This window comes from Hyla sarda, chromosome 4 (genome assembly GCF_029499605.1).
Source record: "Hyla sarda isolate aHylSar1 chromosome 4, aHylSar1.hap1, whole genome shotgun sequence".
Classification (NCBI taxonomy): Eukaryota; Metazoa; Chordata; class Amphibia; order Anura; family Hylidae; genus Hyla; species Hyla sarda.
Window position 1 is genome coordinate 401,971,468 of NC_079192.1, and position 23,562 is coordinate 401,995,029.

Consider the following 23,562-nt stretch of genomic DNA (forward strand, 5'->3'; position numbering starts at 1 on the left):
TTGTAAACGCTTTTTATAGCCAGCCAAGAGTCTTTCAATTCTTGTTTGAGGTATCTTTGCCCATTCTTCCTTACAAAAGTCTTCCAGTTCTTTGAGATTTCTGGGCTGTCTGTCACACACTGCTCTTTTAAGGTCTATCCATAGATTTTCAATTATGTTGAGGTCAGGAGATTGTGAAGGCCATGGAAAAACCTTCAGTTTACGCCTCTTGATGTAATCCCCCGTGGATTTCGAGGTGTGTTTAGGATCATTATCCATTTGTAGAAGCCATCCTCTCTTTAACTTCAGCTTTTTCACAGTTAGCATCAAGTTAGCATCCAAAATTTGCTGACATTTTATTGAATCCATAGGTCTGCAGGGTGCTGTGTACACAAAACGATGGGAAACGACGACACAGACATTCACTATTATCCTGTGTTCTTGTATCTTGTGTCGTCTAAACATAAAACTTTTCCCCTGTACAGTTCTGGCGGCATCAGGAAAAGGATCAGTGAATGGTATATTACATGTGCCCTGCACTTATTCTGTTCGTGGCGGTCGATACCACATGTGCTGGGGGCGAGGCTGGTGCCCATGGTATGGCTGTAATGATGAGATCATCAAGACTGATGGGCAGAACGTGACCTGGAGGAAATCTGGTAGACACCAGTTACTGGGGAACATCAGACAGGGGGACGTGTCCCTGACCATCACCGGGGCCACGAAAGAAGATGAAGGAACCTACTGCTGCCGTGTGGAGATCCCTGGATGGTTCAATGACCTAAAAAAAGAGATGAATGTGAACATGAACGAAGGTAAGACATTGTACACTTGACTTTTTGCAGTGTAGGATACAGTATATCTCATTATAGACAGGAAAACCCCAATTATTGGCCTGTGTGGTTGAAGTAAATACATATGAATTATAGGGTCAGGACCCGTAGCTGTTATGTGGTCCCTGAGGAAAGGGGATGACACCAGGTCGTCCTTGTGCTTTATCTAAATTGTGCCGCAGCACTATACCTATGTTAGCTGCCCTCCGCTGCCGAGTGCCGCGGAGCACAGCTGATCACCGCTGACTAGTGTCGCCGGAGCGCAGTTGCCTAGTACATTGCAGGCTGCGCTCCCGCAACAAACAATTACCAATCCTATCAAAATGACATTAGATATGTTGTAACGCTACGGTATATGAACTAAGACTGTAACCCAGAAGATTGTTTATTATTTCTGTCACAAATGGACTTTTTAGCAACACGTGTGCAGGTTTGTTTACATTCCTGCGAGCCTCCACGTGGGTCAGTGATTACGTCACTTGGTCCTGCCCCCGGGGCCCTGCAGGTTTTCACGGGCTTTCTTTTCAGTATAAAAGGAAGCCATGTTAAGTGTCCCCCACATGACCTGAGGAATAGTGTTGCTCGCGAATATTCGCAATGCGAATTTTATTCGCGAATATTCGCGAATATAGCACTATATATTCGTAATTACGAATATTCGTTTTTTTTTTTTTGTTTGTTTTTTTCCACAGTACACATCACAGTGATCACCCCTCTCTGCTTCCAGCTTGTGTGGTGTAAAGAAGGCTTTTGCGAATTTTCGCTTACGCTAATTTTCGCATATGCTAATTTTCGCATTTGCGAATTTTCGCTTATGCTAATTTTTGCATTTGCGAATTATCACTTATGCTAATTTTCACACATGCTAATTGTCTCATATGCTAATTTTCTCATATGCTAATTTGCGCATATGCAAATTTTAGCTCATGCTAATTTTCGAATATGCTAATTTTCGCTTTTGCGCATATACTAATTTTCGCATTCGTGAATTTTCGCTTATACTAATTTTCCCATGCGCTTATTTTTTTGAATACGCGATTTTTCGCTTATGCGAATGTTCGCATATACGAAAATAAAACGCGAATATTACTAATATGCGAATTTAGCAAATATATGACGAATATTCGTCCATATATTCACGAAATATCGCGAATTCGAATATGGCCTATGCCGCTCAACACTACTGAGGAAGAGGGGGGCTGTCCCCTCGAAACGTATTGTCACTCCAGTTTTGTACAAATAAAACGCTATTTTGCTTCTACTACTCTGAAGTCTGGAATCATCATTACGGAGAAGCGTCCTTTTTCTCAGGTTGTGGTTCTCTCCAGACCTTTATCTAAATTGGACACACTTATGGTAACTGACACAAGGGCAGGCTAGACACCTATTCCCAATACGATGCAGATCAGCCACAATGCTATATAAGGGAGGTCGCACAGGTGCAAAATACTAATGAACAACCACTCAAACCCTACTATTCATGAGTAGTATTGAGCGGCATAGGCCATATTCGAATTCGCGAATATTGGCGAATATATGGACGAATATTCGTCATATTCGCGAATATTCGTAATATTCTCATTTTCGCATATGCGAATATTCGCGCGTACGAAAATTAACATATGCGAAAATTCGCATATACAAAAAATGACATTGGCGAAAATATGCTTATGCAAATGTTCGTACATGCGCAAATTCACACACCGGTCTCACACAGTAGTATTAGAGCCTTCTTACACCACATAAGCTGGAAGCAGAGAGGGATGATCACTGTGATGTGTACTGTGAAAAAAAAAAAAAAAGAATATTCGTAATTATTAATATATAGCGCTATATTTGTGAATATGCGCGAATTCGCGCATATGCGATATTCGCTAATAAAATTCGAATTGCTAATATTCGCGAGCAACACTATTCATGAGTGGGGTAACTGCTTAGTATTGTAGCTGCACACAGATAAGGCATACACGGGGTGCCAGTTACATGGAAACGTGTAGTGCACCATGCTGGCTTATAGTGTTGCTCGCGAATATTTGCAATTCGAATATTATTCGCGAATATCGCATATTCGCGAATTTCGCGAATATAGCGCTATATATTCGTAATTACGAATATTCGTTTTTTTTTTTTCTTCACAGTACACATCACAGTGATCATCCCTCTCTGCTTCCAGCTTGTGTAGTGTAAAGAAGGCTGTAATACTACTGTGTGAGATCGTGAATATAACGAATATGCGAATATTCGCGAATCTATGACGAATATTCGCCCATATATTCGCGAATATTCGCGAATTCGAATATGGCCTATGCCGCTCAACACTACTGGCTTACAACCTATAAGTGACGCCCATACTATTCGATCACCAACAACATGTGAGTGCACCCCGCAACGCACTGACACCCTTGCCAAACCCAGCATCACAGCCAGACCACATAATAGTTATACATTATATATATATATATATACAGTGGTTAGTGTTGAGCGGCATAGGCCATATTCGAATTCGCGAATATGGTCATATATCCGCGAATATTCGCATATTCGTAATATTCGCGTTCTATTTTCGCATAAGCGATAACTTCACAAATGCGGAAATTAACATATACGAAAATTAAAATAATCGAAAAATCGCATATGCGAATATTTGCGCACACTAATTTTCGTATATGCGAAAATTCACACAGTACTGTGAAAAAAATGAAGAAAAAAAAATATGAATATTCCTAATTACGAATATATAGTGCTATATTCGCGAATATTCGCGAATTCGCGAATATGCGATATTCGCGAATAAAATTCGCATTGCGAATATTCGTGAGCAACACTAACAGTGGTCCCTCAAGTTACAATATTAATTGGTTCCAGGACGACCATTGTATGTTGAAACCATCGTATGTTGAGATCATAACTCAATGGAAACCTGGTAATTGGTTCTGAAGTCACCAAAATGTCATCCAAAAATAGGAAAAAGTGAGAATTAAAGATAAATAAGTAGATAACTAATATAGATAAAGCAAATCCTTACATATAAAAGTAATAAAGATCTGCTGGGAGCTGTAAATCACTGTCTATTTCAGTGTTTCCCAACCAGGGTGCCTCCAGCTGTTGCAAAACTACAACTCCCAGCTGGAGGCAACCTCTTTGGGAAACACTGGTCTATGTAGAGGACAGAAGCTTCTTCAGGGTCCTGTAAAGAACATGCAATGTCCTAAAAAAAGGAACATGGAGCCGCCCTCACCTGGTGTCCAAAGGAGCAGCTAACCCTGGTACAGGTAAAGAGTACAGAACATGTAATACCTCCCTGTACTATAGGGGTGCTACCAGACACCAGTCAGTGCATACACTTCAGTAATACAGGTAAAGAGTACAGAACATGTAATACCTCCCTGTACTATAGGGGGTGCTACCAGACACCAGTCAGTGCATACACTTCAGTAATACAGGTAAAGAGTACAGAACATGTAATACCTCCCTGTAATGTAGGGGGCGCTACCAGACACCAGTCAGTGCACATGCTTCAGTAATACAGGTAAAGAGTACAGAACATGCAATACCTCCCTGTACTGTAGGGGGCGCTACCAGACACCAGTCAGTGCATGCACTTTAGGAATACAGGGGTTTTACCAGCGAAATATCCATTCTGATTGGTCGGTTCTTCCAGCCATTGACACTTTTCGCAGATTCCATAGCATTGTATGTTGAGTCTGGTTTCAAGTTACAATGGTCCAGAAAAGACCATTGTATGTTGAAACTATTGTATGTTGAGGCCATTGTAAGTTGAGGGATCACTATATATATATATATATATATATATATATACATACTTGTGGTGACCACGAGGTGTTGCAGTGTAGGTAGCGGGATCTAATGGAATTAACCCTGGGGGCAAGATGTTGTTAACTACTAGTGTTCGTGACGCCAGGATGTGGTTGTTTTGGTATAGGGCACTGCCGACAACCAGCCAAAAAACGGCATGCAATGAATGAAGGTCCACAGCAAGGTTTTGAAGCAACTTGAACTTTTACTTAGAATAGGTGGAGAACAGTCTTTCCAATTAGGCAGTTTCTACAGAGGTAACCTGGACACGGAACCTCTCTGGCTTGCTTGGACTTGTAGTTATTGTGATAATGCAGCAGGCCACTGTGCTACTAGTATTACTTTAGCTGGGTAGTAGGCACTGGTTTTGTAGAAGTGGCTGCTGGTCTTTAGGCTTTGGCCTCGCTGAGATGAACTTGGATAGTACAGGACCTTGTGCTTTCTTCAATGTCAGGAACTAAGGGGGAGATTTATCAAAACCTGTGCAGAGGAAAAGTTGCCTAGTTGCCCATAGCAACCAATCAGGTCCCCTCTTATTTTTTTTTACAAGGCCTCTGCAAAATGAAAGAAGCGATCTGATTGGTTGCTATAAGCAACTGGGCAACTTTTCCACTACACAGGTTTTGATAAATTTCCCCCTAAGAGAGGGAATTAAGAGACTACAGCCCCTTATATACTAGGGGGCTGGACTAAAGCCCATTGGGGTACCTGTGCCCTTGGAACTTTGGGTATATCATGTGATTACAGATCACATGACCAAGGAAGGTCCTATACATTTTATACAAACTGTACAACTTTATACATAATGGCATTCTCAGTAGAACAGATACACTTAATGTACATAGTGAATATACAATGCTACTCATATGATGAACATGAGGTATTAGTTGATATTTTTTGCCGTAATACGCAAGCTCGCAACCCACTTCAACATCGCAACCCACTTCAGTCTCTTGCACCGGTGCACCTATGTGACCTCCCCTTATATAGCATTGTGGTCGATCTGCATTATAATGGCAATAGGTGCCTAGCCTGCCCTTGTATCAGTAACCTTCAACCATTAAAGGGGTACTCCGCTGCTCAGCGTTTGGAACAAACTGTCCCGAACACTGGAGCCAGCGCCGGGAGCTCGTGATGTAATAGCCCCGCCCCCTCAATGCAAGTCTATGGGAGGGGGCGTGACAGCTGTTCACGGCTGTCACACCCCCTCCCATAGACTCGCATTGAGTGGGTGGAGCGTGATGTCATGAGGGGGCGGGACTATGATGTCACAAGCTCCCGACTCCAGCGTTCAGAACAGTTCGCTGCTCAGCATTTGAAACAGAGTACCCCTTTAAGTCTGGTCTTTTTCTGTGATTTATGTTCCTTTCTTTCCGTTTTTTTTTTGTTTGTTTGTTTTCTCCAATGTTATTGTAGGGATTTGCAATAGACTGAGAACCCTTGATGTGGGTTTTGAGCTTGCATATTTTGGCCAAAATATCAACTTACATTTATCATATGGGGTATATATTTTTTGTTACCGGTATGTGGTCTGGCCTTGGGATGCCGGGGGAGTCCGGGGTGTCAGATATGTTGGTTATGAATGTGAACATAGTCATTTACTATAATCCTGTTTTTGGATATTGTGTAGTCTAAACACTAAGTTTCCCCCTCCCCAGTTTTGACAATATCAGAAGATGTGACAGGTTCGATGAATGACACATTGACCCTACCCTGCACCTATACGCCTCATAAGGATCAACGCTCCATGTGCTGGGAACGAGGCGACTGCTCACAGTTTGGCTGTAATAAAGAGATTATCAAGACTGATGGCCAAAATGTGACCGAGAGGAAATCTGACAGATACCAGTTACTGGGGGATATAAGTGAGGGGGACGTGTCCCTGACCATCACCGGGGCCACTAAAGAAGATAAGGGAACCTACTGCTGCCATGTGGAGATCCCTGGGCAATTCAATGATCGGAAAAAAAAGGTGGAAGTGAAGATACAAGAAGGTGAGACATTATTTTGGGCCTGTGTGGGAAAAGTCAAAGCATATGGAATATGATGGCTGGACAAATAGCTGTTATATGGTCGCTGGGAAAGGGGGTCAATTCTAGTTTAAAGGGTACCTCTCATCAAAAAAACTTTTGATATATTATAGATTAATGTATGCAGAATAACTTTACAATTGCATGTTATTAAAAAATATGCTTCTTTCTATTTAATTTTCCACTTTGAAGAAATGACCACTAGGGGTCTCCCTACCAGTCCTGGCAGCAAGCATTTCAGACTCATGTTGGAGTCCTAAACACTACGAGCTGCCAGTCTGCTTTGTTCACAAAGGAGAACACTCAGAGCTGCCAGCCTGCTTTGTTCACAGCCCGTTCGGCTGTGAACAAAGCAGGCTGGCAGCTCTGAGTGTTTAGGACTCCAGCATGAGTCAGAAATGCTTGCTGACAGGACTGATCGGGAAAAATACAATAGAAAGAAGCATATTTTTCATTAACATTCTATTGGAAAGTTATTCAACATTCATTAATCTAAAATATATCAAAAGTTTATTTGATGAGAGGTACCCTTTAATAGGAAGTGAAAATGTTGGCATGTGTATAATGTTAGGAAACAAGGGTGTGGAGAATGGAATGAAAATAGGAGATTAGATAGGAGATTATATAGACCACCTTTAAAGAGTACCCATCATCAGCTAAACTTTCCCTAATCCCCCTCCCCTAACTATCTCTATCCCTGTGATTATTTCAAGTGTAAACCCCCAGTAAATACCTTTTTACATCTATCTTCAGTAGCTCAGTTTGGAGCTGTGTGCGAGGGGAGGAAGAAGGCGTGGCCTGGCAGGCGTGACGTCATCTGATGCCTGCCAGGGCCGGCTTCCGCCCTTCTTCCTGTATACTGCGCTCCCTCTTGGGAGCGCGCATACAGGCTGAGTACAGGGCAGGGACGGCAGCCTGAGTCTTCTCCTCTCTGTTTGGCTATACACGTGCCATACAGAGAGGAGGAACGTCAGAGGACTGAGCTGCAGGGATTCGCACACTGCGCTCGCTCCCGAGGAGCTGCGCTTAGTAAGCGATTTCGGACTCAGCAGCCAGGCCGGCGTGAGTCCGAAATCACGGAAACAGGAACTCCTAGGGAGACCCCTGGTGGCCAAAATTTCAAAAGTAAAAAATACATGAAAGAAAGAATTTTTTTTAATAGAATCCAATTACAAACTTAATCTATATATATATATATATATATATATATATATATATATATATATATATTAAACTATAAAATATAAAAATAACTTTTGATGAGAGGTACTCTTTAAAATATAACTGTATAGTACTTAGTTGCAGTGCCCCAAAATGCCCAAGTAACTTTGCCAAACACTGAATAAAGGGGTTCTCCACTTTCAACAATTCATTCTTCAGCGCCGGCACAGGACAAATTTGGCATTTCACAGTGCCAATTCAAATAAATGGGATGTCTGTGTGATGCAGGACAGGATGGCTCCTCCAGAGCTACAGAAGATCTTTATAACCATTCCCCACTCTGGCCAAGATATGAAGATCCAGAGCAAGGAACCCCCCCCCCCCCCCCCCTCCACCTCCCTATGAGAATGTTTTATGTGTTATGTGTAGTGATGAGCGGTAGGGGCCATATTCAAATTCGCAATATTTCACGAATATATTGACGATTATGCGTCCTATGTTCGCGAAATCCGCATATTCGCTATGTTCTCTCACTTTTTTTTCCATGCAAAAAAATTTGCATGGAAAATTCACATTAAAATTTGCCTAAGAATTTGCATGTGAAAAAAAAGAATTATTCGGCCTTTACGAAAATATAGCACTATATTCTAAATATTCGTGAAATCGCGAAGTGCCGACAAAAATTTGCATTACGAATATTCGTGCTCAACACTACTCAACACCAGCTATGTGTTTTTTTTAAACTTTAACACTTTCACTCCTTTAACAAGAGGAACGGTGACCAGTTATCTATTACTACACTTTTAGTGGTATCCGTGGAATAGCACAATGCGGAGTAAGAAATTAGATCTGAAATTTTTATTTTGTGAAAAATACAAGTACAGTGATCCCTCAACTTACAATAGCCTCAACATACAATAGTTTCAACATACAATGGTCTTTTCTGGACCATTGTAACTTGAAACCAGACTCAACATACAATGCTAACGACAGTCCAGATCTGCGAAACGTGTCACAACTGGAGGAACTGACCAATCAGAATGGGCATTCACTGGTAAGACCCCTGTATTACTGAAGCGTATGCACTGACTGCGTCTCTGGTAGCGCCCCCCTACAGTACAGGGAGGTATTACATGTTCTGTACTCTTTACCTGTATTACTGAAGTGTATGCACTGACTGGTGTCTGGTAGCGCCCCCTACAGTACAGGGAGGTATTACATGTTCTGTACTCTTTACCTGTATTACTGAAGTTTATGCACTGACTGGTGTCTGGTAGCGCCCCCCACAGTACAGGGAGGAACTACAAGTTCTGTACTACTCCTTACCTGTGCCAGGGTTAGCTGCTCCTTTGGACACCAAGTAAGGGCGGCTCCATTTGGGACACTGTGTGTACTGTACAGGACCCTGAAGAAGCTCCTGTCCTCTACATAAACCATTGTTTCCCAACCAGGGTTTCTCCAGCTGTTGCAAAACTACAACTCCCAGCATGCCCGGACAGCCAACGGCTGTCCGGGCATGCTGGGAGTTATAGTTTTGCAATAGCTGGAGGCACCCTGCTTGGGAAACCCTGACATAGACAGTGCTTACAGCTCCCAGCAGATCTTTATTACTTTTATATGTAAGGATTTGCTTTATCTATATTAATTATCTACTTATTTTTCTTTAATCCTCACTTTTTCCTATTTTTTGGATGACATTTTGGTGCCTTCAGAACCAATTACCAGGTTTCCATAGAGTTCTGGTCTCAACATACAATGGTTTCAACATACAATGGTCGTCCTGGAACCAATTAATATTGTAACTTGAGGGACCACTGTATTTACTTAAATAGAAATGTCAGGAAAGGTCACGTGTTCTCTGCAATTTTTCATCTTTACCCTCGCAGTGTCCACGTGAATTCTCCGTTTGTTTTTTTCAAATTCTCCATTTTTCTTCAGAAAAGTGTAAATAAATATATTGTATTTTTTTCTCTCATACCAGCAGAAAACGCAGAATCTACCTCCAAAATCCCCAATTCTCATACACATATCACAGCTACCCGAAAGTCCATGTATCAGACATGTAAGTAGACCCTATGTATCTTTTTTTTTTGCTTAAAGGGATACTCCACTGCTCAGCATTTAGAACAAACTGTTCCGAACGCTGGAGCCGGTAGCTTGTGATGCTATAGCCCCGCCCCCTCATGATGTCACGCCCCGCCCCCTCAATGCAAGTCTATGGGAGGGGGCGTGGCGGCTGCCACGCCCCCTCCCATAGACTTGCATTGATGGGGCAGGGCGTGACGTAATGAGTTGGCGACGCTATGGCATCACGAGCTCCTGGCACCGGCTCCAGCGTTCGGAACAGTTTGTTCCAAACGCTGAGCAGCGGAGTACCCCTTTAAGCCTTTGCCTGGGCAGAGTTTTTTTTTAAAATGTTCTCTTTATAGATGATGTTTCCCACAATCCTGTGACTCTTACAACCAGGACAACTTCATTCACCTCACAGGTATCCCGCATCTATTCACAATTCTTAGTTTTAGGTGAAAAGCAATAAAAAAAAAAAAAAATCTAAAGTTATAGTAAATGGCTTCGATCAGTTAAAGTAGAACTCCACCAAAACCTGAAACCTGAGATATATGGAGTTGTAAGATCAGGTCTAGAGATGAGCGAACTTACAGTAAATTCGATTCGTCACGAACTTCTCGGCTCGGCAGTTGATGTCTTTTCCTGCATAAATTAGTTCAGCTTTCCGGTGCTCCCGTGGGCTGGAAAAGGTGGATACAGTCCTAGGAGACTCTTTCCTAGGACTGTATCCACCTTTTCCAGCCCACCGGAGCACCGGAAAGCTGAACTAATTTATGCAGGAAAAGTCAGCAACCGCCGAGCTGAGAAGTTCGTGACGAATCGAATTTACTGTAAGTCCGCTCATCTCTAATCAGGGCCTCATCCTACACTCTTCAGAAGATGGGAGCTGTATTGTGATTCCACAAGAATGTATTTATGCAGGTGCGTTCGAATATACAGCAAAAACCACAGGTGCTACATGAGGATTTTGTTACAGATTTACCATGGATCTCACCTCTATATACAGAACAGATATCAATCACAAACCCAGGGCCAGCGCTACCATAAGGCAGTTTAGGCAGCTATGGGTGGGGGGTTGGAAAAAAATCCAAATCACCAGCCAAATCACCAGCAGGGGATTCGGATAGGGCTGGGCGGTATATCGGTTAATACAGAATACTGACAATTTTGTGCTGCACGATATGAATTTTAACCCATACCGCAATACCGGTATGGCCCCTCCCCCTCGGGAATGAATGAATCAGCCCAGCGCTGCGCTGTCCCCCCAATTAATTATTAGCCCAGCGCTATCCCTATCGGGGTAAATACTCACATGTCACCTGCAAGCGCTGCCCTCCTCTTCCTCCTGTTTGTTGCGGCTGCCGGCGCTGACACTTTATACCAGTGGACTTCAACCTGCGGACCTCCAGATGTTGCAAAACTACAACTCTCAGCATGCCCGGACAGCCGTTGGCTGTCCGGGCATGCTGGGAGTTGTAGTTTTGCAACATCTGGAGGTCCGCAGGTTGAAGACCACTGCTCTATAGTGTACGGTATCCCTATGCCCGGGCTGCAAAAAAAAAAGAACTTTAACTCACCTCCTGCCACGCCCCCTCCCATAGACTTGCATTGATGGGGCAGGGCGTGACGTAATGAGTTGGCGACGCTATGGCATCACGAGCTCCTGGCACCGGCTCCAGCGTTCGGAACAGTTTGTTCCAAACGCTGAGCAGCGGAGTACCCCTTTAAGCCTTTGCCTGGGCAGAGTTTTTTTTTAAAATGTTCTCTTTATAGATGATGTTTCCCACAATCCTGTGACTCTTACAACCAGGACAACTTCATTCACCTCACAGGTATCCCGCATCTATTCACAATTCTTAGTTTTAGGTGAAAAGCAATAAAAAAAAAAAAAAATCTAAAGTTATAGTAAATGGCTTCGATCAGTTAAAGTAGAACTCCACCAAAACCTGAAACCTGAGATATATGGAGTTGTAAGATCAGGTCTAGAGATGAGCGAACTTACAGTAAATTCGATTCGTCACGAACTTCTCGGCTCGGCAGTTGATGTCTTTTCCTGCATAAATTAGTTCAGCTTTCCGGTGCTCCCGTGGGCTGGAAAAGGTGGATACAGTCCTAGGAGACTCTTTCCTAGGACTGTATCCACCTTTTCCAGCCCACCGGAGCACCGGAAAGCTGAACTAATTTATGCAGGAAAAGTCAGCAACCGCCGAGCTGAGAAGTTCGTGACGAATCGAATTTACTGTAAGTCCGCTCATCTCTAATCAGGGCCTCATCCTACACTCTTCAGAAGATGGGAGCTGTATTGTGATTCCACAAGAATGTATTTATGCAGGTGCGTTCGAATATACAGCAAAAACCACAGGTGCTACATGAGGATTTTGTTACAGATTTACCATGGATCTCACCTCTATATACAGAACAGATATCAATCACAAACCCAGGGCCAGCGCTACCATAAGGCAGTTTAGGCAGCTATGGGTGGGGGGTTGGAAAAAAATCCAAATCACCAGCCAAATCACCAGCAGGGGATTCGGATAGGGCTGGGCGGTATATCGGTTAATACAGAATACTGACAATTTTGTGCTGCACGATATGAATTTTAACCCATACCGCAATACCGGTATGGCCCCTCCCCCTCGGGAATGAATGAATCAGCCCAGCGCTGCGCTGTCCCCCCAATTAATTATTAGCCCAGCGCTATCCCTATCGGGGTAAATACTCACATGTCACCTGCAAGCGCTGCCCTCCTCTTCCTCCTGTTTGTTGCGGCTGCCGGCGCTGACACTTTATACCAGTGGACTTCAACCTGCGGACCTCCAGATGTTGCAAAACTACAACTCTCAGCATGCCCGGACAGCCGTTGGCTGTCCGGGCATGCTGGGAGTTGTAGTTTTGCAACATCTGGAGGTCCGCAGGTTGAAGACCACTGCTCTATAGTGTACGGTATCCCTATGCCCGGGCTGCAAAAAAAAAAGAACTTTAACTCACCTCCCGTTGGTCCGGTTCCGGCCTCACCTGCTTTCTGGGACCGGGAACGTTGGACAGCCGTCAGCCTATCACCAGCCGCAGCGATGTTCCGCCTCGGCCGGTGACAGGCTGAGCCCATTGTCATGTAAGGAGCCGTCCAGAGCTCCTTACGTGACAGTGGGCTCAGCCTATCACCGGCCGAGGTGGAACATCGCTGCGGCCGGTGATAGGCTGACGGCTGTCCAACGTTCCCGTCCCCAGCGTAAGGCCGACGTAGGAACGTGCGTTGGTTTATTTTGTTTACCTTTTGCAGCCCGGGCATAGGGATACAGCTATAGAGTGTCAGCGCCGTCGGCCGCAACAAACAGAACGAGGAGGGCAGCGCTTGCAAGTGACATGTGAGTATTTACCCCGATGGGGGCAGCGATGGGCTGATAATTTTTTTTTGGGGGGCGGGGAGGAAATACCGTTATATACCATGGAACCTCCAAAAGTTACAAAAATACCGTAATACACACATTTGGTCATACTGCCCAGCCCTAGATTCGGATTTAAGAAACACGATGTGATTTCCGGCATCAAATCAACTGGTGCCGGAAAGTTAAAGGGGTACTCTGGTGGAAAACAGTTTATTAATTTTATTTTTTTTAATCAACTGGTGCCAGAAAGTTAAACAGATTTGTAAATTACTTCTATAAAAATAAAAAATCTATTCTATAAAAAAAATCTTAATCCTTCCAGTACTTATTAGCTGCTGAATACTACAGAGGAAATTCATTTCTTTTTGGAACACAGAGTTCTCTGCTGACATCACGAGCACAGTGCTCTCTGCTGACATCTCAGGAACTTTAGGAACTGTCCAGAGCAGCATACGTTTGCTATGGGGATTTTCTCCTGCTCTGGACAGTTCCTAAAATGGACAGAGATGTCAGCAGAGAGCACTGTGCTCGTGATGTCAGCAGAGAGCTCTGTGTTCCAAAAAGAAAATAATTTCCTCTGTAGTATTCAGCAGCTAATAAGTACAGGAAGGATTAAGATTTTTTTTATAGAAGTAATTTACAAATCTGTTTAACTTTCTGGCACCAGTTGATTAAAAAAAAAAAAAAAAAAAAAAATTTCCACCAGAGTACCCCTTTAACTTTCCGGCACCAGTTGATTTGAAAAAAAAAAAATTTCTAAAATTTGACACAGAGGGCATGAGCATCAAAAAAATGTTCAGTGAGAAAGTGACAGAATGAGGGATTGGGTAGAGGAGGGAAAGGGGGAGGAGTAGCGGTAACTATTATGTAGGGAGGAGGAGACAAGCAGTAACCGCGTATCCCGGACCTGAATTAGACCGTCCTCAGGCCATTTTTGTCACTTGTAGTTTGAACAAAGAGGTCATTTTAGGTCCTGCTTGGAAAAAGCCCACGAGATCCCCTTATAGGCCGGCAATAAACGTTCATTGATGACTACTTTGTCCTGTCCAGGGGAGTTCTGCAGGTAAAGGGGGCAGCCTTGTCAGTCAGCACCAAAGATCCCAGCTCTATAAGGCTTTAGGGATTCTTTTGTGGGAAGTTGTTCACAAAAGCCATGGTCACCGCTATAAACCATGATGATGTAATGTCGCAGCGCTTTTCTCTATGATAGATTCAAAATGTCCTTTTTTTATGGTTTATAGGTGACCGGAAACTCTGAACACAAGTCGCAATCCACATCCACCACCAGTATTGTAATTCCCAGCATTGTTGTAACACTTTTCCTTATCACATTGATAGGAGTCATCATATTCCTGTGTGAGTAATTCACTTATGTAAAATGATAAGAGAAATGGGGTTCACGTCGGACAAGACAATGTGACCTGGTGGGGTATGAATGTATTAATATATATTAAATAAATATAAATAATATATACACATATACAAACACACAAGCAGGAGAATACAGCAGCACACTGCTAGCACAAAGATACAGATAAAACATGAAATGCTATATTGCTACAATGAAAAAAATGAAAAATTGAGGTGCTTCACCAGGGCTGCCATCAGAAATTTTGGGGCCCATTACACAGCTTGTAGTCTGGGCCCCCCTAGATCCCTCTGTGCAGCTGTATAGTATTAGGTCCTAACATTGTAGTTTCCCCACATTAGGTAGACAACACAGTTTCTCTACATTAGGCAGCACAGCACAGTTTCCCCACATTAGGTAACATAGTATAGTTTCCCCACATTAGGTAGCGTAGCATAGTTTCCCACATTAGGTAGCGTAGCATAGTTTCCCCACATTAGGTAGCGTAGCATAGTTTCCCCACATTAGGTAGCGTAGCATAGTTTCCCCACATTAGGTAGCGTAGCATAGCTTCCCCACATTAGGTAGCTTCCCCACATTAGGTAGCTTCCCCACATAAGGTAGCCTCTCCACATCAGGTAACACCCCCACATCAGGTAGCCTCCCCACATCAGATAGCATGCCTACATCAGGTAGCCTCCCTACATTAAGTAGCACCGGCACATTAGGTAGCACCCCCACATTTGGTAGCCTCCCCACATCAGATAGCACCCCCACATCCGGTAGCCTCCCTACATTAAGTAGCACCGCCACATTAGGTAGACTCCCCACATTAGGTAACACCCCCACATTAGGTAGCCTCCCCACATCAGGTAGTCTCCCCACATCAGGTAGCCTCCCAACATCAGATAGCACCCCCACATCCGGTAGCCTCCCTACATTAAGTAGCACCGCCACATTAGGTAGACTCCCCACATTAGGTAGCACCCCCACATCAGGTAGCCTCCCCACATCAGGTAGCACCCCCACATCAGTTAGGGCCCCCCCCCCCAACACACACACACACACACACTCACACGGCCTGTGCTACTTACATCTGCCTGCGAAGACTTCCTGGCGGAGGTGCGCACTGTAAGTGACATCACATGCGCCACGCAGGACGCCGGCGTCCCGGTGAGGCGCTTGCGATGACGTCACTCACCACGCGCACCTCCGCCAGCAAGTACCCAAAGGCAGGTGTAAGTAGCAGTTTAGTGACGGGGCAAGACTGGTTGCCCCGTCATATATGCACCGGGTTCCCCAGTAGCGCTGACCCAGCGTGTGAGGGGGCCCGCAGCATTTTCAAAGGATTCTGACTGATTGACTGACTGTATGTAGTCAGTCAATCAGTCAGCAAACAGCATACAGTGGCGGGCCCCCAGCGGTCAGTGAGTGACAGACACAGTCACTCACTGACAAGCAAAAAAACAACAACACAGGGCCGGCCGGGCCCCCCTGAAGCTCTGGGCCCCTTACTAGTGTATGGGTTGTACCCCCCTGATGGCGGCCCTGTGCTTCGCTCCCCATTTGGCCAAATAGTTTGGACCATCCCACGGCGATAAGGTGACCTCATTGGGACGGACCCTACACTATGAATGTGCCTCTGTGCAGTAAGTTACCAGCCTTGTAAGGTTTGAGACTTGTGTATATTTAGCCTAGCAGCGGGCACCTGTATGCCGGGTCCATGCAATAGTTTGGCTAAATTTGTGAGCGAAGCACCTCAATTTTTCATTTTTCTATGTAGCAATATAGCATTTCATATTTTATCTGTATCTTTGTGCTAGCAGTGTGCTGCTGTATTCTCCTGCTTGTGTATATTTGGCCTAGCAGCGTGCACCTGTATGCCGAGTTCATTCAATAGTTTGGTATCAGTATGTGCCGGCCAACTTATCCATATATATATATATATATATATATATATATATATATATATATATATATATGTATATATATATATATATATATATATATATATATTAACGGAGTACTCCAGTAAAAAAGAAAGTTAAACAGATATGTAAATCACTTCTATATAAAAATCTTAATCCTGCCAATACTTATCAGCTGCTGTATGCGACAGAGGAAGTTGTGTAGTTCTTTTCTGTCTGGCCACAGTGCTCTCTGCTGACACCTCTGTCCATGTCAGGAACTGTGCAGAGTAGAAACAAATCCCCATAGCAAACCTGTCCTGCTCTGGACAGTTCCTGACATGGACAGAGAGCACTGTGGTCAGACTGGAAAGAACTACACAACTTCCTGTGGAGCATACAGCAGCTGATAAATACTGGAAGGATTAAGATTTTTAATAGAAGTCATTTACTAATCTGTTTAACTTTCTGGCACCAGTTGATTTGAAAACATTTGTACCCCTTTAAAGTAATCTACTTACTTACCAGAAGCATATAAGACTGATATTAAAGACTCTATGACAGTAGAGAATCATGGCTGCTATACTACAGAAACAGTGCCACCCCTGTGCATGGGTTGCTTATGGTACTGCAGCTTAGCTGGATTTATTGAATAGAGTTGAGGGGTGATACTGTTTTTAAACAGGGTGCCTCCAGCTGTTGCAAAACTACAATTCCCAGTATGCCCGGACAGCCAAAGGCTGTCCGGGCATGCTGGGAATTGTAGTTTTGCAACAGCTGGAGACACCCTGTTTAATACAAAGACCTATCAATGTGAACTATTCTATGACTGAAGTGTTTACATATATATCTTTTTCCAGATAAATATAAAAGTGGTAAGAAGACAATAACAGAGAGGTAAATAACATATAAGGATTATCATAGGGAGTGTAAACCTTTACAATTTAGTATTTCTTACCGTTCTGGTGCCTCTAAATTGCTGACTTGCGACTCTATAAATAGTCCATATACTATTTTTTTCTAATCGTTTTGGGTATACAGCTCCTATGCAGACCAATTCAGGATAAATTGTAAAGTGAACCTCCACATCATGTGTTAATATTTGGTCAGAGCTGCGTTTTACTGATACAAAACTCCAGATCCCCTGCATAGATATAAATTGTATTCACCACTACAGGGAGTGTCCTATATTACGGTTATACATTACGATCAATAAATAAATAATTTGCATGTTGTTCCTACGCAGAATTTTCTCAAGGTGAGGGGGGTTTGAAAAGAATAGAAATAATACTGCCATACAAGGACCATATAATACTACTGTACTAACTGGATGATACCGTCATAGTGTAACTAAATAATACCGCCATACCAGAACCATATATTACCACTGTACTAACTTAATAATATCACCATAATGTAATTAAATAATACCACCACACCAGGACTATATAAAGTATTACCATTGTACTTACTAAATAATACCATCATAGTGTAACTAAATAATGCCACCACATCGGGACTATATACAGCATTTCCACTGTAGTCACTAAATAATACCATCATAGTGTTACTAAATAATACCGCCACACCAGGACCATATATTACCACTGTACTTACTAAATAATACCACCACACCAGGACTATATAAAGTATTACCATTGTACTTACTAAATAATGCCATCATAGTGTAACTAAATAATACCACCACACCACTACCACTTTACTAACTAAATAATACCATCATAGCATAACTGAATAATACTGCCATACCAGGACCATATATTACTAATGTACTAACAAATAATACCATCATAGTGTAACTAAATAATGCCACCACATCAGGACTATATACAGCATTTCCACTGTAGTCACTAAATAATACCATCACAGTGTTACTAAATAATACCGCCACACCAGTACCATATATTACCACTGTACTTCCTAAATAATACAATCAGTGTAACTAGAGAATAACGCCACACCGGGACCATATATTACCACTGTTGTAACTATATAATACCGCCACACCAGGACCATATATTACCACTGTTGTAACTATATAATACCGCCACACCAGGACCATATATTACCACTGTTGTAACTAAATAATACTATCATAGTGTAACTAAAGAATAACTCCACACCAGGACCATATATTTCCACTGTTGTAACTAAATAATACCGCCACACCAGGGCTATATATAACCACGGTACTAAATAGTATAACATCATAGTATAACTTAATTATACAGTCACACCAGGACTACATTTTACCACCACATAGTGACCAATTTACTGATTCTAAACCACTATACAAAGAACAATATTAATGTTACACAGTGACCATATAGTAATAGATACCAGTTCTCTGCACAGTATAAGTGATTACAGTGCAGTTACATCCAGTGAGTACAAGAAACATTTTCTCTGATCAAAGTCTTTCACTTTTTTTCTTCTTCATTGGGCCTAGACCGCCATGACGACTTCTTCCAGCCACAACATGTCTACAGTGCTTGTGGCCCAAATATTTTTTGGCTCCGTGCTTTTCCAGCACCCTCTACATAAACTTTCCATTCTGATTAACTTTTAGTTCCATTATAGTGCCATTATAGTATAATTACCCACAATAAAATAGTGCCAAACAGATAGTGCCCCACACAATATAAGTGCCTCTACTGTGCACCATACATAGTGCCCCCCACACAGTAAGAATACCTCATACACAAATAAAGGGCCCATTTAATGCCCTCATATGGTCTCTAGGTATTATGAGTAAGCCAGGGTGTGTGCCTGGAAACGCGTCTTCCTTTTGCTTGAGCAAATTGTTCTTATTCTGTTTTTAATGCATGTCGTGTGGCTGGACATCATCTTTAATGTCAACAAGGTTTAGAATTATACAGGTGATTTGAAGTTCTTTTTCAGGTTACACCAATAGACATTGGCGGCACATTACATGTAGGATACAAATTCCTGTGTTGCCGCTGTGTCGGACTCTGATTGACCTATTTGTGGTGCAACACGAATAATCTTCTATCTTCTGCAAAGGTTGGCGCTCACACATGGGGGTTTTGCTGTGAAAATACCCAGAAATCCAAGCAGAAAATACTTTTGTGTCAGAAATGCTGCGGATTGTGCTCATTTATGTGTCACTGTCATTCATTTCAAATTTCGACATGTCTTCCACCCTTAAGTGGAAATGTAAAAATTGGGCCCATTTGACCATTTTCCCTCGCCCGTGTCATGTGACTTGTTAGTGTTACAACTTACAACTCAGGAGTGAATGGGGAGCTGATGGCTGAAATTTGGTGTTATCGCTCTCACACTCTCTAATACTGGTCACAGGAAGATCAACATGGCACCTCATGGCAAAGAGCTATTTTCAGGAATCAACTCACTTATGGGATATACTGTATATATAATGTGAGGGGTGCAGTCACTTATGGGATATACTGTATATAATGTGAGGGGTGGACTCACTTATGGGAGATACTATATATAATGTGAGGGGGGACTCACTTATGGGAGATACTGTATATATAATGTGAGGGGGGACTCACTTATGGGATATACTGTATATAATGTGAGGGGTGGACTCACTTATGGGAGATACTGTATATATAATGTGAGGGGTGGACTCTCTTATGGGAGATACTGTATATATAATGTGAGGGGGGACTCACTTATGGGAGATACTGTATATATAATGTGAGGGGTGGACTCACTTATGGGAGATACTGTATATATAATGTGAGGGATGGACTCACTTATGGGAGATACTGTATATATAATGTGAGGGGTGGACTCACTTATGGGATATACTGTATATATAATGTGAGGGGTGGACTCACTTATGGGATATACTGTATATAATGTGAGGGGTGGACTCACTTATGGGAGATACTGTATATATAATGTGAGGGGTGGACTCACTTATGGAAGATACTGTATATATAATGTGAGGGGTGGACTCACTTATGGGAGATACTGTATATATAATGTGAGGGGTGGACTCACTTATGGGAGATACTGTATATATAATGTGAGGGGTGGACTCACTTATGGGATATACTGTATATATAATGTGAGGGGTGGACTCACTTATGGGAGATACTGTATATATAATGTGAGGGGTGGACTCACTTATGGGAGATACTGTATATATAATGTGAGGGGTGGACTCACTTATGGGAGATACTGTATATATAATGTGAGGGGTGGACTCACTTATGGGAGATACTGTATATATAATGTGAGGGGTGGACTCAATTATGGGAAATACTGTATATATAATGTGAGGGGAGGACTCACTTATGGGAGATACTGTATATATAATGTGAGGGGTGGACTCTATTATACATACAGTATCTCCCTTAAGTGAGTCCACCCCTCACATTATATACAGTCTCTCCCATAAGTGAGTCCACTCCTCACATTATATACACAGTATCTCCCATAAGTGAGTCCACCCCTCACATTATATATAGAGTATATCCCATAAGTGAGTCCACCCCTCACATTATATATACAGTATCTCCCATAAGTGAGTCCACCCCTCACATTATATATACAGTATCTCCCATAAGTGAGTCCACCCCTCACATTATATACAGTATCTCCCATAAGTGAGTCCACCCCTCACATTATATATACAGTATCTCCCATAAGTGAGTCCACCCCTCACATTATATACAGTATCTCCCATAAGTGAGTCCACCCATCACATTATATATACACAGTATCTCCCATAAGTGACTCCACCCCTCACATTATATATACAGTATATCCCATAAGTGAGTCCACCCCTCACATTATATATACAGTATCTCCCATAAGTGAGTCCACCCCTCACATTATATATACAGTATCTCCCATAAGTGACTCCACCCCCTCACATTATATATACAGCATCTCCCATAAGTGAGTCCCCCCTCACATTATATACAGTATCTCCCATAAGTGAGTCCCCCCCCCCTCACATTATATACAGTATCTCCCATAAGTGAGTCCACCCCTCACATTATATATACAGTATATCCCATAAGTGAGTCCACCCCTCACATTATATATACAGTATATCCCATAAGTGAGTCCACCCCTCATTATATACAGTATATCCCATAAGTGAGTCCACCCCTCACATTATATATACAGTATATCCCATAAGTGAGTCCACCCCTCATTATATACAGTATCTCCCATAAGTGATTCCACCCCTCACTTTATATACTGTATCTCCCATGACATTTATTTAATCTTATGTTTTTGCAGCACATTGCCGGTGGTAAATTTGGAAGCTCTGGAAAAAGCAGGACACAAAACCACAGATAATATCTATACCTAATGGAATTAGGGAAGAGAAACACCCTGTTGCGCTCATTTGGATCTGACCAGGAGAAGGAGGATAATCGTGCATTTACTGTATATTAAGACAACAAGGACCATGAAACGTGTAGGCACTTGGGGGTTTCGGCCATATTGCTCATGTTCAGTGTGAAAGATGGTAACACCATATGGTTAGGCTGGTTTTAGGAGGTAGGAAAATTAGGCAATGGCTTATGGGGTTACCCAAAGAGAGGATTCCTTGGAACAACCTAAGAGTGGACCGTGACTCACGGGAAGCAAAAACGGGCCTGGTCCAGATTCCGGTTATGGAATGGTCCTACATTGCTTCTACCGCACGTAGACTAGACCCCAGCACCATGCGTTGGCCAATGGCCGCAGGTTTTTGCTGTCCAAACTGCATAATTATTGATATAATAGTGGAGCTATTAATGGGGAAAATTTATCAAAACCTGTCTAGAGAATAAGTGGCCTAGTTGCCCATAGCAACCAATCCGCTCACTGCTTTCATTTTCATTTTGCAGAGGCCTTTTCAAAAATGAAAGAAGCGATCTGATTGGTTGCTATGGGCAACTCAGCAACTTTTCCTCTGGACAGTGTTTTGATAGATCTCCCCATTTGTCAGTACATGTAAATGTGGTAACCGCCCTGTTGGTCCTTGTTTATAGAGCCAGACATCTAGGGGGAGATTTATGAAAACCCGTCCAGAGGAAACGTTCCCGAGTTGCCCATAGCAACCAATCAGATTGCTTCTTTCACTTTGCAGAGGCCTTGTTAAAAATGAAAGAAGCCATCTGATTGGTTGCTATGGGCAACTCAGCAACTTTTCCTCTGGACAGGTTTTCATAAATCTCCCCTCGTAGAGAAGTGAAAATTCAACCCATTGTATGCCCTCCAAACTGTGGACCTCCTGCTGTTTCAAAACTATGACTACCAGCATGCCCGGACAGCCGTTGGCTGTCCGGGCATGCTGGTAGTCATAGTTTTGCAACAGCTGAAGGATTATTCCTCTCAACAAACTAGGCCATCAATAGAAGATAATTGAAATACTTAATACTTGGGCACAATGGGGGAGATTTATCAAAACCTGTCCAGATGAAAAGTTGCCCAGTTGCCCATAGCAACCAACCAGATTGCTTCTTTCATTTTTAACAAGGCCTTTGTATAATGAAAGAAGCGATCTGATTGGTTGCTAGGGGGGCAACATTTCCATTGCACAGGTTTTGATAAATCTCCCCCAATATGGCCGTATATTTGAATACTGTACAGATGTTTAATATAGGCGCTATATACCAGTATTGGGGTACAATCTAAATTCCCCAAAAAAGGGCCTAAAAACGTAGGATGTTTCCCAGTGCATTATTTTCTTTAAGGGGGTACTCCACTGGAAAACATGTTCTTCATATCTAAACATATTGCTATTTTTTCTGTTACATTGTGTAGCATATGCATACTCAAACACTGTTTACATGATCGATTATAGTGAAAATACTACTATCCATATACGGTAATTATACTCTCCAAGGTTCAATTTGTGATACCATTTATATAATTATTTCTATTTAAATCAACATACAGCCTTAGGGCCCTGCGGCTGCATTTCTTTTGATTTATTTTCTACAATTTTAACATTGTCTAATCTTTTAGTATTAAACAATTTTATTATTATTTTGGTCTGGAAGTTTACAATTAGAG

At 42.5% G+C, this 23,562-nt stretch overlaps 1 protein-coding gene across 7 annotated transcripts; it reads left to right on the forward strand.

Annotated features, from left to right (window-relative positions):
• The first annotated feature begins 496 nt into the window (after nucleotides 1–496).
• On the forward strand, nucleotides 497–22,324 carry LOC130267492 (hepatitis A virus cellular receptor 1 homolog). 7 transcript variants are annotated; one of them, XM_056517372.1, is made up of 7 exons: nucleotides 497–794; nucleotides 6,287–6,622; nucleotides 9,801–9,881; nucleotides 10,249–10,307; nucleotides 14,514–14,628; nucleotides 17,388–17,424; nucleotides 21,796–22,324. In XM_056517372.1, the coding sequence occupies exons 1-7, from the start codon at nucleotides 548–550 to the stop codon at nucleotides 21,866–21,868; spliced, it is 948 nt and encodes a 315-aa protein (XP_056373347.1). In that variant the 5' UTR covers nucleotides 497–547; the 3' UTR covers nucleotides 21,869–22,324. The 7 variants fall into 7 exon arrangements, with proteins under 7 accessions (XP_056373347.1, XP_056373346.1, XP_056373350.1 ...); XM_056517371.1 differs by lacking the exon at nucleotides 10,249–10,307 and adding an exon at nucleotides 11,660–11,718; XM_056517375.1 differs by having other exon boundaries at nucleotides 9,804–9,881.
• Nucleotides 22,325–23,562: the final 1,238 nt, after the last annotated feature.

Excerpts from the sequence above, each read along its gene's own strand:
- LOC130267492 (XM_056517372.1), top strand. The coding sequence starts at position 548 with ATGTGCTGGGGGCGAGGCTGGTGCCCATGGTATGGCTGTAATGATGAG. Across the intron at positions 795-6,286 it reads GAATGTGAACATGAACGAAG|TTTTGACAATATCAGAAGAT; the intron begins GTAAGACATTGT and ends CCCCCTCCCCAG. Across the intron at positions 14,629-17,387 it reads AGGAGTCATCATATTCCTGT|ATAAATATAAAAGTGGTAAG; the intron begins GTGAGTAATTCA and ends ATCTTTTTCCAG.